Source organism: Crotalus tigris, unplaced genomic scaffold (genome assembly GCF_016545835.1).
Source record: "Crotalus tigris isolate CLP2741 ecotype Arizona unplaced genomic scaffold, ASM1654583v1 scf7180000024342.5246164, whole genome shotgun sequence".
Taxonomy (NCBI): Eukaryota; Metazoa; Chordata; class Lepidosauria; order Squamata; family Viperidae; genus Crotalus; species Crotalus tigris.
This window is the reverse complement of record NW_024100512.1, coordinates 4,965,530-4,981,143: the sequence shown is the minus strand read 5'-3', so window position 1 is coordinate 4,981,143 and position 15,614 is coordinate 4,965,530. Positions and strand designations below refer to the sequence as shown.

General features: G+C 45.4%; 1 protein-coding gene across 1 annotated transcript; it reads left to right on the top strand.

The window, feature by feature from the left end:
• The first annotated feature begins 446 nt into the window (after positions 1-446).
• On the top strand, positions 447-13,399 carry LOC120300511 (epidermal differentiation-specific protein-like). Its single transcript, XM_039326667.1, has 2 exons — positions 447-552; positions 11,668-13,399. Exon 2 carries the CDS (start codon positions 11,737-11,739, stop codon positions 12,787-12,789), a length of 1,053 nt encoding a protein of 350 aa, XP_039182601.1. The 5' UTR covers positions 447-552; positions 11,668-11,736; the 3' UTR covers positions 12,790-13,399.
• Positions 13,400-15,614: the final 2,215 nt, after the last annotated feature.

The window sequence follows — 15,614 nt, the reverse complement described above, 5'->3', positions numbered from 1 at the left end:
CCACAAGATGGTTCACATGTCTTCAGGAAGTGTGCAAAAGGCATTTCCTTTTCATTTGTAGTAACATACCTATCTCCCAGGGTGTGAATCCAAATTTAATTGAATGCCTCATGACACAAGGGAAGCAACCGGAGAGATTGGCTACCTTGCCAAGTTGTGAGACTGATTCAACCTGTTTTTAGGAGTTCGTGATTGCCCGCAGATTTGTGAACCACAGGGAGTTGCCTTTAAAACTGTCCCTGAGCAACATTTGATAGAAGCAAGGATGGTAAAATCCAGACCAAAGTTGCAGATGTCACTATCTTGTTAAGAGATGGGTACGTGGAGCGTCATTCATGTCATGCTCTCAGCGTGGGAAGTTCTAGTTCTCCTGAGCACGTGGGTGTTGTCTGGGGCAGATAAAGCTTGAGGTTTCTCAGTCAGGTCCTGACAAGATTAAAGCAGCTCAGCATCCTATTAAAAGAGGTGTGTTCTTAATGCTGGAGTATAAATGATTCTGCTGGAACAACTGCTTTGAGAAATGCAGAAACTGTTGGCGTGAGTGTTACTCGGGTAAGTCAATGGGCTTTGGCAAATCAGGTAGGCTGTGAGTAGGTCACCAATGCCTCTTTCATTAGAGAAGCATAATATAGTAGCTGGGATAGGGCTGATTAATACGGTGGTTAACTCTATCTAACCATTTTCAAACAAAAACAGTTTAATTTGTAGAAAAGTAAGCGTTCTGGGAAAGAGAGATTACCACAATAATTTAGTCTTTAGTATGATACTTCTCCACGGACCCAAGAAATTACTGTAATGAGTTGGAGAAACGGTTGTTCAAATCACAGATCAGAGAAGGAAGCATACGATAACTGTATGAGTCTATGGCAAATAGAAGAATGAAATTGATAGGGACAGATCTGGAATCAAAATTGGCGGCTGAAGTACTAATGATCTGAGATACACAGAGGGCATTAAATGCAAGTGAAAAAGAAAAGATTGTTATGAAAGTCAATGGAAAACTACAGCTAAATATTAAGACAAAGATAATGTCAACCAGCATGTTTCATAAACTTACAAGCGATAACAAAAAAATGAAAGTAGTAGATGGCTTTGTTTTGGGGGCTCAACAATAGCTCAAGATGAACAGTATTGTGGAAAAGGTAAAGAGAAACATAGACAAGACCATGAAGGATATAGACATTTCAGGTACAATCAATTGTAGACAACTGAAACCCACATACTGTGGTTTATGAGCTAGAAAAAAAATTACCTTGACAAATTGAGGCCGTGGAAAAAGACAACAGAGAGACAAGATCAAAAGAATTACAAGAAGTCTATGGTAGAGTTGCAAGCTGAGTACATGGACCTAATACAGAGACAGATCAAGATGGTCCATGTATTCAAGTTGAGTCAAGCCCAACTCAGTAACGCCTAACTGGTGTATCAAGATGTCTTGAACTACTACTACAACCACTTTCCATGTTGGTTTGAGTTAATGAAGGTTGAAATCCAAAGCATCTGGGAGGCACAATGTTCACTATCTCTGATTTACATGCATTACAATAGTAATCTTGATTTATGCTTCGAAGGTAAGTCAATAGTATTCTCTTCATTTTGCAGATTTTATGAGAGAGAACTTAAGTTCATGTCTCAGACGCACCCTCTGCCACGAGAAGGATATTTGGGACTTGAATTAGGAACTTCCAGCTTGTTATAATCTTAATATATCCTACACCAGTTTGCAGTGCACACCTATTGTTGTATTTTAAAAAATTGTGTGTTCCTTCACACGTATGAGTCTTCTTCAGTTTGGTACCCTACAATTGGGATTGCAGCTCAGTGTTCCAATCCAGCATGCTTGTAGTTAAGAAATCTTGGAATTGCTCAATATTTTGGCAGTTTAGGGAGTTGACTTTTTACATCCGGAATATATACACAAGATATGACAGACAGATATGTCAGAGATCTGCAGTCAGGTGCCAGATAGAAAAAACAAATGAGATCTGCAGCTAAATATCACAGATTCCTCACTACTTAATATGTCTGAGACTTACTCATTTTATTTTCCAGTGGCCCATAAATAATATTTTAAATACTGTCATGGAGCTGGAGAAATATCTGGTGATGTTTAACCTTGAGAAGGCTGATAGCACAGTTCAAATGCTTGAACAGATGTCATAGAGAGGAAGAAGAGATGTTCTCTACCACTAAGAGTACAAAAACACTGGATTTAAGTTAAAGGAACAGATATTCCACTTAGACATTAAAAGAACTTTCCAGTGTAGCAATAGTTCCCTGACAGAAATGGTATGCTCCTTTACACAGGATATGTCCAGTCAGAGATGGTTTAATTCTGAGTAAGGTTTGAAGTTAGTGATCTAAATTACCTCTTAGGATCCTTTGATTCTATGGGGTGATTTGAAGTTGTTGAATATGGGCACAAATCAGAAGATAGATGGAATATTTATTTTTAACAGTTTGATTTGGGTGGGGAATACTGGGAGTTAAAGCCCACAAGTCTTAAAGTTGCCAAGGTTGGATGTCTGTGAAGATTCTCAGTCATCCAGGTCATAGTTGTTTCAAAGGTATCTTTTTTTTTCTTCAAAAGGCCCCTGGACTGTTTTTTCCTTGAGGGAGACAAAAATGTTTCACTTCTCATCCAAGAAGCTTGATTACAGGTAGTCCTCAACTTATGACCACAACTGAGCCTAAAATTTCTAAGTGAGAAATTTGTTGAGTTTTACCCCATTTTACGACTTTTCTTGCCACAGTTGTTAAGTGAACCATTGCAGTTGTTAAATTAGTAACATGGTTGTTGTTATGTCCCGAGCCTTGCAAACGGCTCGGGCGTTTGCAGGCAGTCCCGGGCAGGTGCAAAGCTGCCCGGGACCAGACAGGCTGTCGCCAGTGCCGTGCGCATGCGCGGGTGCTGGCGCGGGAAAAGTAACCCATTTACCCGGGAGTTGCCTATATAAGAGGCTGCGAGGCGTTTGGGCGAGGCTGAAGCCATCTTCCTGTAAGCTGAACGCTGAATAAAAGAAACTGAGAACTCCAGCTGCTTCTCGTGTCTATTTTCCCGCCACGGACTCAACACTGGCGACGAAGGTGGGATGCCTTGCACTACCTGGAAAGGAAAAAGTGTAAGCTTACCCAAGGAGTCCTGAGCGGCGGAAGAGGAACGGCGTCGACTCGGCAGCTGCCCGCCATTCCGGTGCGCATTCGGGGGTAGGCTGGCTGATAGACCCGTCTCCTGAAGATCCGAAGATGGCGAAAATCGGAAGGCTTTCGGAATTCGACGTCTCACATCCAGAGCGGTGGGAGTCCTACGTATCCAGAATGGAGAACTACTTCAAGGCAAACCAAGTGACGGAAGATAGCTTGAAGGCTGCCACCCTGCTTTGCGTTTGCGGCCAAGACGCCTTCGAAATCGCAGAAAACCTTGCAGCACCTGTCCCAGTAGAGTCTGTAAGCTACGCAGACCTGAAGAAGCTGCTGAAGGAGCACTTCCACCCCAAGGTGTCCGTTATCTCATGGCGCCACACCTTCGAACAGAGGGATCAACGGTCCGGTGAGTCAGCCAAGGAATACATCGCCGCGTACGGAAGGCCGCCAAGCCCTGCGAGTTCAAGGACCTCGAGGAACGACTGAGGGACCGATTCGTGTGCGGGTTAAGGCATCGAGAGCTACAACAGAGACTTTTCGCTAAGGAAGAATTATCCTTCCAAGACGCCTTAAGGGAAGTCACTGCAGAAGAAGCAGCAGGCGGCGCCGTCAAGAACATGCGGCCGATCAGAAGCAGTGCAGAGGGTGCGTCCGTGCACCAGGAAGACGTCCAACGAAACTCCGAGGAGGATCCGGACGAGGAAGTCGACCGTCTACACCCCACGAAGGAAGGAAACCAGAAGGGAAGCTCTTCGGCTCCGCTCAAGTGCATCGGCTGTGGAGGTCGCCACAGGAGAACCGACTGCAAGTTCCGCTCCGCTACCTGCCGGGCATGCGGCAAACTAGGGCACATTGCAGCTGTGTGTCTGGGCCGACGAAAGGCACAACCCCAAGAAGAACGCCTGAAGGGTACCAGACTCCCCAGCCAGAATAGGGTAGGTTTTTGCGCTTCGCGAAGAAGCATCTGTAGGACAGGCACACACAAGCCCATGAAGAAAAAGCTGTCACTCAACGTGAAGCTACAAGGGGTTCCATTATCTATGGAACTAGACACAGGGTCTGCCCTTTCCATCATTTCATTGCATACATTTAGGAAGATTTGTTCCAGTAGTGGGACTAAGGCCAAGTTAAGGCCTTCTGATATTGTATTAACAGATTTTCAGAACTCAAGAGTGTGTGTTAAGGGGGAGGCCACCCTTAACGTGCAATACAAGAGTTTTGAAGGTCCACTAGACTTATTAGTAGTAGGGGGTGAACGAACGAGTCTCATAGGACTCGATTGGTTTGAGGCCCTGGGGATACACGTCACAGGACTCAACAGCTTACAAACACTCGACCTACAGGAAGTCTGCAAAGAATTTGCAGATGTTTTCAGCCCCCAGCTGGGCACATTCAAAGGACCACCTGTGTCCTTAAAGCTAGACCCCACTGTCACTCCCATTAGGATTAAAGCAAGAAGGGTCCCTTTTGCTTTAAAAAGTAAGATTGACACTGAATTAGACAAACTAATCCAACAGGGAATCCTAGAACCTGTTGATTCCAGCCCGTGGGAGACCCCCATTGTCACGCCTCTAAAGGCAAATGGGGACATTCGCATTTGTGCTGATTACAAATGCACACTCAATAAGGCATTGCAGCAACATGCCTATCCTGTTCCTGTGGTCAGTCACATCCTGGCCTCTCTCAAGGGGGGGCGTGTTTTTGCAAAGCTTGACCTAGCTCAAGCATATCAACAGCTGCCTGTTGATGATGATGCTGCTATAGCTCAGACCATTGTGACCCACAGGGGAGCCTTTAAGGTAAAAAGGCTACAGTTTGGAGTGAATGTCGCTCCTGGGATTTTCCAAAGCGTAATGGAAAACACACTACGAGGTATACCAGGGGTCTGCCCCTACTTTGACGATGTCTTGATTGCAGGAGACTCCACACACATTCTAGCTGAAAGGCTTAGGGCTGTCCTGTTAAGATTCAGGAAATCAGGCCTCAAGCTCAGAAAAGACAAATGCAAGATTGGGGTGCCTTCTACTGAATTTCTGGGATTCAAAATCGATGCTGCTGGGATTCATCCTGCTGAATCCAAACTAACTGCTATTTTAGAAGCACCCAGGCCAAAGTCTAAGGCCGAACTTCAGGCCTTCTTAGGCCTCCTGAATTTCTACAATTCTTTTCTTCCACATAAAGCTAGTGTAGCTGAGCCTCTTCACAGGCTACTAGACAAACAAGCTGTGTGGCTGTGGTCACAAGCACATGAGGCTTGCTTTAAAGAAGTCAAGGCCTTGCTCACTTCTAACAGTGTTCTTGCACATTTCAACGAGTCTCTCCTGTGTGCATCGCTTGTGATGCGTCCCCCTACGGGGTTGGAGCTGTCCTGAGTCACCTCAGGTCTGATGGAACTCAGGTTCCTATTGCATACTACTCCAGAACACTGTCTTCTGCCGAGCGCAACTACGCTCAGATAGACAGGGAGGCTCTGGCTGTTGTTGCTGGAATTAAAAAATTCCACGATTTTCTATATGGCAGGCATTTCACGGTCTTCACTGACCATAAGCCTCTGCTGGGACTGTTTACCACACGTAAGCAGACTCCCCACATCATTTCCCCTAGAATGCTTAGGTGGTCTATTTTTTTGTCTGCATATGATTTTTCATTACTCCACAAGCCTGGGAAAGAAATGGGCCATGCTGATGGCCTCAGTAGGTTGCCTCTGCCAGTAGTAGAAGCTGACCCCGCGCCAGCTGTCAACATTCTATCAATCCAAGCCTTGCCCGAGCTCCCTCTTAGTGCCAGGGATGTTACCGCTGAAACAGGTACAGATCACACACTTTCACGTGTCCGCTCCTGGGTCCTGTCCGGGTGGCCTGAGCACTGCCCTAGTCCTGAGTTTCAGAGTTTCTGGTCCAAAAGGAACGAACTGTCCCTTTCTCAGGGTTGTCTGCTTTGGGGAAACAGAGTTGTCATTCCCACCTCAATGAGGACTAGGGTCTTAGAATCCCTCCACGAGGGTCATCCTGGCATTGTTCGTATGAAGGCTCTTGCACGAAGCCACTTGTGGTGGCCTGGTTTAGATAAAGGTATTGAGGCTAAGGTACACGCATGCCACCTGTGCCAACGATCTCGCCCAGAGATGCCCCAAGCTCCTGTGCATAGATGGGAGGAAACACAGTCCCCATGGTCTAGGGTGCACATTGACTACGCTGGGCCCTTTCAGGGCCAGTTCTTCTTGGTCCTTGTTGACAGCCATTCAAAATGGCTTGAGGTTGTGCCTGTCTCATCCACCACCACTGCAAAGACTATTCAGGTACTGAGGGGGATTTTTGCTGCACACGGGCTGCCAGATGTCATTGTGTCCGACAACGGCCCTCAATTCACCTCCTCCGAATTCCAAGCTTTCTTACAGGCAAACCTGATTCGTCATGCCACGTCTGCGCCTTTTCACCCGTCCACCAACGGTATGGCTGAACGCATGGTGCGCATCGCAAAGGACGCCTTGAAGAGACTCACCTACGGGGACTGGCATCACAGGTTGGCTGACTTTCTCCTTTCTTATCGCACCACACCGTCCACTTCTACAGGGAGAAGTCCAGCTGAACTTCGTTGGGGGCGCCAACTTACTACTAGACTTGACCGGTTGCATCCGGACAGACTGCCTTCATCTACCTCACATCCTAGGGCACCTAGACAACTACTTGTGGGTGCCCCGGTTTGGGCTCGCAATTACGGGCCTGGTCATACATGGGTCCCCGCTTCTGTGTCCAGGATCACAGGTCCTCTCTCCTACGAGGTTGCCCTGGACAACGGTCGTGTCCTGCGTCGGCACATCGACCAACTTCGCTCTAGGCGAGACTTTTCTGCTGAGACTCCTGGGTCTTTTCCAGGGGGGGAGGGGGACCCTTTGGAGCAAAGGGAAGGGCAAGAGCTACTGCCCATCTCCACTGAGGGAGCCACAAACGGCCCATCCCAAGGTTCCGCAATTGCTCCGAAAAGAAAGTCATGGAGCTTACCCACACAACAGGCACTCACGCCTACTCCAGCCAGGGAGTCACCCCGGGGGCATACTCACTTTCCACACACATCACACAGCACTCCAGCAACGGAGGATACCCGGGGGCATCCCAACAAATCATTCCCTGCAAGAGAGCTGGCACACAATTCCCAAGGTTGGCCTGACCTTACCCCAAATCCTACAGGGGGTCAAACATACACAGAGCTAGTCGAGGAGCCAAGTCCCGACTACAACACCCCTAGCACAAATCAGGGAACACCTGAGTTTTGGGAAAGTACAGAAACCCACACGAGCCCGAGCACAGAATGGGGTTCAGGGAATGGACAGCCTCCTGACAGGTCTTGGACTGACCAAGGAGGTTCTACAGAGACGCCCAGCAGTGGCTATCACTTCAAGGGGCCTGAGGGTCTACAGCTAGGTAGGACAACCAGGTCACAAAGCAACAGAAGCCCTGGCCTGACGAGCCCGGTGGGCAAGCAAGCAGGCCAGGCATCGGGGCACAGTCCTTGGAAGACACCAGGGCACAATAGAGAGAACAGGCTCACGCCTCCCTCCAGTCAGGGGACTTATGCCAGTAACCCAGAGCTAAGAAGGTCACAGAGAGCAAAGAAATCTCCTAAGTACCTAGAAGATTACATAACATTGCTGGCAAGGCAAAAGCCAGTAAACAGTGGGAGCATTGGGGAGCAAATTGTCGTGTAAAATAAATGTTGTATGTTGGTAGTAGTTTTAGCCCGGGGGAAAGGGGTGTTATGTCCCGAGCCTTGCAAACGGCTCGGGCGTTTGCAGGCAGTCCCGGGCAGGTGCAAAGCTGCCCGGGACCAGACAGGCTGTCGCCAGCGCCGTGCGCATGCGCGGGTGCTGGCGCGGGAAAAGTAACCCATTTACCCGGGAGTTGCCTATATAAGAGGCTGCGAGGCGTTTGGGCGAGGCTGAAGCCATCTTCCTGTAAGCTGAACGCTGAATAAAAGAAACTGAGAACTCCAGCTGCTTCTCGTGTCTATTTTCCCGCCACGGACTCAACAGTTGTTAAGTGAATCTGGCTTCCCCATTGACTTTGCTGGACAGGAGGTCGCAAAAGGGAACCTCCAAGTCACTGCAAATGTCATAAATATGAGTCAGTTATCAAACATCTGAATGGAAATCACGTGACCATCGGGATGCTACAATGGTCGTAAGTATAAAAAAATGGTCATAAGTCATTTTTTCCAGTGCCATTATGACGTTAGAACGGTCACTAAGCAAACTGTTGTAAGTCGAGGGCTACCTGTAGTTGTTGGGGGATGGAAGGATAGATAGTTATACGGTTCAGTTGACTTTTAAAGAAGAAGAAAAACACCTTTGTCAAGGTTGGACACCCCTGCTTTAAACTGTGCCCTGCATATAGAATTACTAAATCTAAGCTGCTAAAATCCAGATAACCACTATACGGCTGCAAAGTATCAGAGTTTTCATCTTTGCTGCCATCTAATGCTTTTCTGGATTTTATCATTCCAGAACGGTAAGCATGACTTTCCAGAACAAGCATCATGTCATCCCTCTAGCATGATTGAGTCAGCAGCCTGGTTTTATTGAAGTCAATTAAATTGCAGTTATTAGAGTAAGGATGGCTTTTGAGATCAATAGCTGAATGACAGGTTCTGCACATTAATCTTGTGATAATTAAGATTATTACTCGATGATCACTTTGATACTATTAGCTTCAGTCATCGTCATGCTTTCATTGCATCCCCAGTCAAAGTGGGTAGTGTCAAGACAGTCAAGGACCCCGCCAATTTGGATAACCCAGTTGGCATGCTGGAAACTCAGGGTGAGTGAGGAACCTGTTGTTCATGCAGAGAAACGGTTATATAATTGTTCATGAACTTGTTCAGATTCCAGTCTATTATATCAGAGCCAATTAGAAGTTGCCAAAAGCAAAGACTACAAGTGCAATAAACACGCTTTGAAGTGCAAGCCAATTTCATGACTACCCTCCTACTGAATTTTATGTGGATCTGCTTTGTCTGTATTTTCTATGGCCATACAAATGAATTCTGAAATCAACTCATTTGATCTGAGAGTCAATGTAGTATGATAATTATACCACTAGAGTAGCAAGTGGTTGCAATGTTGAAAGGAGGAAACACGGGTTCAAATCCACTTTTGGACTAGAAACTCCCAGATGATTTTAGATGACTTGCTCTATCTGAGTACAATCTCCCTTGTCGTTAAATAGCTTAAATAGCATTTAAGCATTTTCTTCCCAGTCTAGCATAGTGTTAATAATATTCTATCCCTTGCCTGAAATATCCTCATGTTCGCTCTCACCATTTGCTAAAATTTTCTACAATCGTGCCATGGTGGGCTGCAAATGTGTGCCTGTGTGTAATGGGGGGGGGGAAGGAGAGGACGGGAGAGACTGACTGTAATTCATCCTATTTCTCATTACCTAAAATGGCTACAACCTCTTGTTCAGAGCTTACCAAGGGTAAAGAGTAATCAGTACAGGCAATTAGAAAGTTTAGCTGCTCCTGGTGATACTATAGTGTTTTAGCTTCAGCAGATGTGAGGTACTGGAAGCTTGGATGGTGGGGAAGGAGTAGGCCCGTCTCTAGGAGCCCAAGGGCACACTGTTTACAACAGGGGTAGTCAACCTTGGTTCTTTTCTGGCTCGTGGACTTCAACTCCCAGAATTCCTGAGCCAGCTAAGCTGGCTCAGGAATTCTGGGAGTTGAAGTCCACGAGCCAGAAAAGAGCCAAGGTTGACTACCCCTGGTTTACAAGCATATGACACTACAGCAGAACTCCGGGTTTCAGGCCTCCAAGCATTGCAACACAGGGCAAACAGGTTTACATCTGTCAAGCAGATTAAATCACCTTCACCATCTTATGAAATTAGAGGAGGACTGCTACTCTGAAGGAGTCTTGTGGGCTAAAGGGGAGGGAGGAAGGACAGAGACAGCCTCTCCCGACATGATTTAACCTGATATCTCATGAAACTTGCCAGGAATAGTACCTGGCTATCCCCCATCACTCCTGTCTCTCATTTATGTATAAACAGCCCCCAAAGGGGAATGAACATGGCAGTTCAGGTCAAGGAAATACATGTTGGGACAGGTACAGCCTATACAATATCTGCAGAGGGTATCCGTGGCTTTTCGGCATTCTCTTTCAATACAGGTAGTCCTCGAATTACAACTGATCAGTTTACAACCATTTGAAGTTACCACGAACCCCCAAAAGATACTTACAATCCGGTTTCAAACTTTCAATGGCCAGACTCCCTTCCCCCACCCACAAATCACTTGATATCATTACAGAGACTCAGCCAACAGCCTGCAATTATGGTCATTTGTAGCGTCCTACGATCACATGACCGCGATTACAATGTTTTTGTTGAAAATCGGCATTTACTTCCAATTTTGCCCCATTTAGAGAACAATGGGTTTGCTTAATGACTGTAGCATTTGCTTAATGATGTATGTACCCATGTAAGGTCGTAATGTGGGAGATCAGCATCACAACATATAACCATAAGGGCAAGCTCCAATACGTGTCGTAAGTCAAGGACTTTGTATAAACATTTGTACTTTCTGAAAGTCCACAATTTCTTAACTGTTTGCAGACTTTTCTGGGAAACTGCTGTGGATCGTAAAGATTATTTCTGTCTCAAGAGGTTAAATTGCATGCCACATTAAAGCAAACACAAAAGCAGTTGCCTCTCTCTTTGAATTAATTTCAAGATCACGGGAGTTATTAGCACCAGGGAGGCAGTGGCTTTCCATAACTCTATATACAATGCAATATGGTTTAGCTGATCCTGCACCTTGAAACCCCTAACCCTGTCTACTTAGAGGCAAAGAAAAAAACAATGAAGGGAAGGATAAAAATAAACACAATAAAGGGTGGATACCAGCAAACACAATTGGGCTTCATTCCTGCGGTTAAGGATGAGTACTGAGGCATTAAGCCAGGAGTGAACAAGCTTTGGACTCCAGACTGCTTGCAGCCCTGGACCTAATTTGAATGACCCTTGATCTAATTTCGAAACCCTCGGTTAACATTCAGATCAGAGTATTAGGAATGAGTGGTCTGCCACTGTTTTTTCAGCCCACATGGCAGGAGGAGAAGAAAACTAAGAAATGGGGTAGGGGGTCATCCTCTCCGCTTTTCAAATGCAAGCCCCCCCCCAACAGATTTCCCCTTAAGACAGTGTTTCCCAAACTTGACAATTTTAAGGCATGTGGACTTCAACTCCCAGAATTCCACAGCCAGCATTGCTGGCTGTGGAATTCTGGGAGTTGAAGTCCACATGCCTTAAAATTGTCAAGTATGGGAAACACTGCCTTAAGAAAATGTTTCCTTTACCCAGAAAATGTCTCCCCATCCTTAAGCCACAGGTTTCACAAAAGTAGAAATTTGGACGATGTGAAAAAGAGAGAGAAGTGATTATCCATACAGACACATACCAAACATTTTGCTTTATGTAGATTGTTTACAGCAGAACCGAGGAATTAACTTTCTGAATTTCTTTCTAGCAAACAGACTGGGATAAAACAAACTTTGGATTCCTCTGGCCTTGGAAGGAGCACTAGGAAGAAGCCTCTATGTTTTCCCAAGAGCTCAGCATGAATAGAATTGTTGTGTACGACAAGCCCAATTTTGAGGGCCTCAGCAAAGAATTCACCTGTGATGTCCCTGACCTGCATGAATTGGATTTTGGGGATTGTATCTCCTCCTTGAAGGTGACAGGGCAGCCCTGGGTGGCCTACAAGCTCTCTAAGTTTGAAGAGGACGGCATTGTTTTTGAGGAAGGGGATTATGCTGAGATTGACAACAACAACAGGATTTCATCCTTCCGGCTAGTTCACCAAGATCTCTCTGACCCCCAAATTACACTGTATGAACATCCTAACTATGAAGGTCAAAGCAAGGTGGTGAAGGAGGAGACCAACCTCACTTATGGTTATTTTAATGACCGTGTCTCCTCCCACGTGGTGCAGAGGGGTGTCTGGCTGCTCTACAAAAATCCAAACCGTGGTGGATGGTATCACATTGCCTGGCCAGGGGAACGCATTCATGACTATAAAACTGAGATCAACTTTGATGATAGCGTATCTCATTTGCAGCCCCTGAAACCGGGCCGCCCAATCATTAACGCCAAGCTGCTGTGGGATCAAAAGAAAGTGGAAGCTGAGCAGGAAGTTCTGATTGATGAGATTGTGGGAACCAACTGCACCGAATACGAACAAGCGTTCACCACCAACTCCACTCGAGAATATACTGCCACAGTGTTCCAGAGCTTCCATTTCAGCAACACCACTTGCCTAAAACTCGGCTTTGCTTTCCAGGTGACCTTGGGTTGTTCCAATATATTTTTAGTGGAGAAAGGGAAAAGTGAGTCCACCACCACTGCTGAGAAGGTAGAGGTCCTCCTGCCTGCCAAAATCCCTCCATGCACTGAACTTTCCATACAGGTGATCAAGAAGGAGACCACCACGTCAGTGCCGGTGGAGCTCACCATCTGTCAGAATGGCAAAGAAAAGAAGGAGAATGCTGAATACCGCTGTGTTTCAGGCCGTACCATTAGCACCAGGTATACCATGAAGCCTGTCCCAGCAGCACCAGGCACTTCCCAAACTAAGCCAAAAGACGCATGACAGGGAAGAAATATGACTATGTTAATTCTCAGACATGGATAGATCTAAGAGAACATTTTCAAGCACAGCCTAGGCCAGGGATGAGCAAGAGAGCTTAAGTTGTTTCTGATTAAACTCTTTTCAGATTGATGGTCTTGTGGTTGCATGTACTTCCATACTGAGAAGGAAGAGAAAAACAACAGTCTGCTTTCTCCTAGATGTGGTGATGGTTTCTCTCTTTAAATAATTAGGTTACAGGGATATAATTAGGTTTAGAACTAATAGTTTAACCCGGATGGCAATTTATATAGAAAAAACATGAATCCTCTCTCGAATATATATGAACTACCTGGAAAATCGAAAATGGATGTAATCATTTTTCCTCAGTTTGAACAGTTCCTGCTATTCTTAGTACTGAACATCATAAAACAGCAGAATTAAAGGCTCTACAAAGTTATCTGCATTTCTCAGTAAGGGGAGGAAGCCGTGATTTTTTTATTTATCTGATGAAATTGAATTTTAAAGGAATAAACAGTTCTTTATTAGCTTACATAAGCCTCCATTCAAAAACATTTTTTTTTACTTTACTGGTCTAGCTTTATTTCTCATTAAAGATATCCCTCTGATCTCAGATGTCTTACTTCACTGTGTTTAATCAGATTTTATTTGCTTATTTCAAGCACTGTATATCTACTACATAACCATTTCTAAACTGAAGTATACATTAAACAAGCTAGTTCACAGTCACATTTAAGACACACACAAGATCCCTGGTCATAAAACCAGACAAACTGTTAAAACCTATTCGTTAGCCCATACCGTAATCATTCAATTGGCAGGGCCACATGCGACCAGTCAAACCTGTGAGAACCCTTCCCAAAATTGCTGCCCAATTACATTTTGTAAGAGAACATAAAGAGGAATAATTCAATTATATGTATTTATTACATTCAGTTTCAATTTTAATCACACTTCTTCTTGGGTAATCCCAGCCCAATCACAGGGTGCCTTTCAAAGGCCAAACAGTCTTCCACTGTTCCTGACAAGAACCCCAACATTGTGTGTACACATTGTGAGTACATTGTGTGATTTTGCTTGGCAGCCTAGTGAGGTCAAGTGCACACGTAGGAATTCTTGCTTTTGTGGGCAACCTGATGGCCCCTTCCCTGGATAGCCTGTTGGCTTTTCTTAACCTTTATCTAGCACAGGGGGTCTTCAAACTTGGCCCTTTTACAACTTGTGGACTTCAACTCCCAAAATTCCTCAGCCAGGCACACTGGCTGAGGAATTCTGGGAGTTGAAGTCCATAAATCATAAAAGGGCCAGGTTTGAAGACCCCTGGTCTAGTATCTTGCTAATGTGACCTTTTTCGGATTGCCATCAATTACATCGCACCAATTTCTATTAAACTGCAGAGCTATCATTGGAGCAGAGAAGCCTTTGCTCTTCAGAATCCTCTTCCTTGTAGCTCTTGAGTTATCCATTAAATAAGCAGGGAGGGGGAAATGGGAAATGGTGGCTCCAAATGTTTGGTTCCTCTCTGTTCTTTGGACCCGCTTTGACTCACCACTAGGTGACTCAGAGCTATCGGTCACTGATTCCCTAGACTTGTCAGAGTTGGAACCTTTTACCCAGTTAAATGTTCTGGAACAGCCCTTTGATCCCAAGAGGGTATGTAATTAAAATTTCTGTAGTGAGGTGGGCACTAGGACTTTTGTCCTAAGCCAAGCTGATGTTTACTAGTGTGGGGGAGAAGCACTAAGGTCTTCTGAATTAACTAGAAAGAATGCGCAAATATGTACCTGCAGAGAAATGGAAGAAGCCACCTATATCAATTTTAATCAGAGGATGGGGATGGGGAAAATAGTATGCCAAAAGCAATGCTAAGGGAAGACACTTTCTGTCCAGGTTCAGGTGCATCTGCAGAAGATAATTTTTAAAAAGCCAAGATGGTGTGCTGAAATATGAAGTAACAGTCATTATGTTGTCTTTTTGATCCTCTCTCCTGTTATCTAAATTCTTGCCCCCCCCAACATTATGGAGGGTTGTTTCCATCAGTGTAAACAGGAAAGTCCAGTTGCCTCATGAAAAAGCATCTTTGGGACAGCTATGACCTGGATGGTTGAGAATCTCCATAGACTTCCATCTGTGTAGTCATAATTAACCTAAATCATTCTTTCAGCTGATACCTGTTAGATCTGTTGAACCAACTCCTGGTCCTTACCTAGCACAAAAACTGGCTATGCTAAATAGGGATTTGAGGAGTTGGTAGGCAACACATCTCCAATATGTGAAAGATCACCTAGATGGTAAAACTCTTGGATGGTGGGCAGAAGGAAAAGCAAAGCACTGAGAAAGGAAAAGCAAAGCACTATCTAAGTTCTGGATGGAACGGGACAATTCGCTGCAACCAAGTTGCTATGGCCAACTCTCATCCTTTCTTTAATGATTCTGTTCCACCATTTCTTTGATATTAGTATAACTGTTGTCCTGCAGTGAGTTGTCCAACAGTAAATTGATCATGGCAAATTGGCCATGGCAAGTTGGCTGTGGCGAGTTGGCCATGGTGATTGGGCCGTGGCGAGTTGTCATAGGCCCGATCTGGAAGAGGGAAGGCCAGAGTACAGTGGAGTACTCATCTGCTTTAATATAAGACAGGCTAGGCCAGGGTAAGGAATCTTGGCTCTTTTATCACTTGTGGACTTCAACTCCCAGAATTCCTGAGTCAGCTTGGCTGGTTCAGGAATTCTGGGTATTGAAGTCCACAAGTTATAAAAGAGCCAAGGTTCCCGACCCCTGGGCTAGGCAATCTCTAGCCTCAGGGTGTCGTGACAGCAGCACTTGGA

Excerpts from the sequence above, each read along its gene's own strand:
- LOC120300511 (XM_039326667.1), top strand. The coding sequence starts at position 11,737 with ATGTTTTCCCAAGAGCTCAGCATGAATAGAATTGTTGTGTACGACAAG.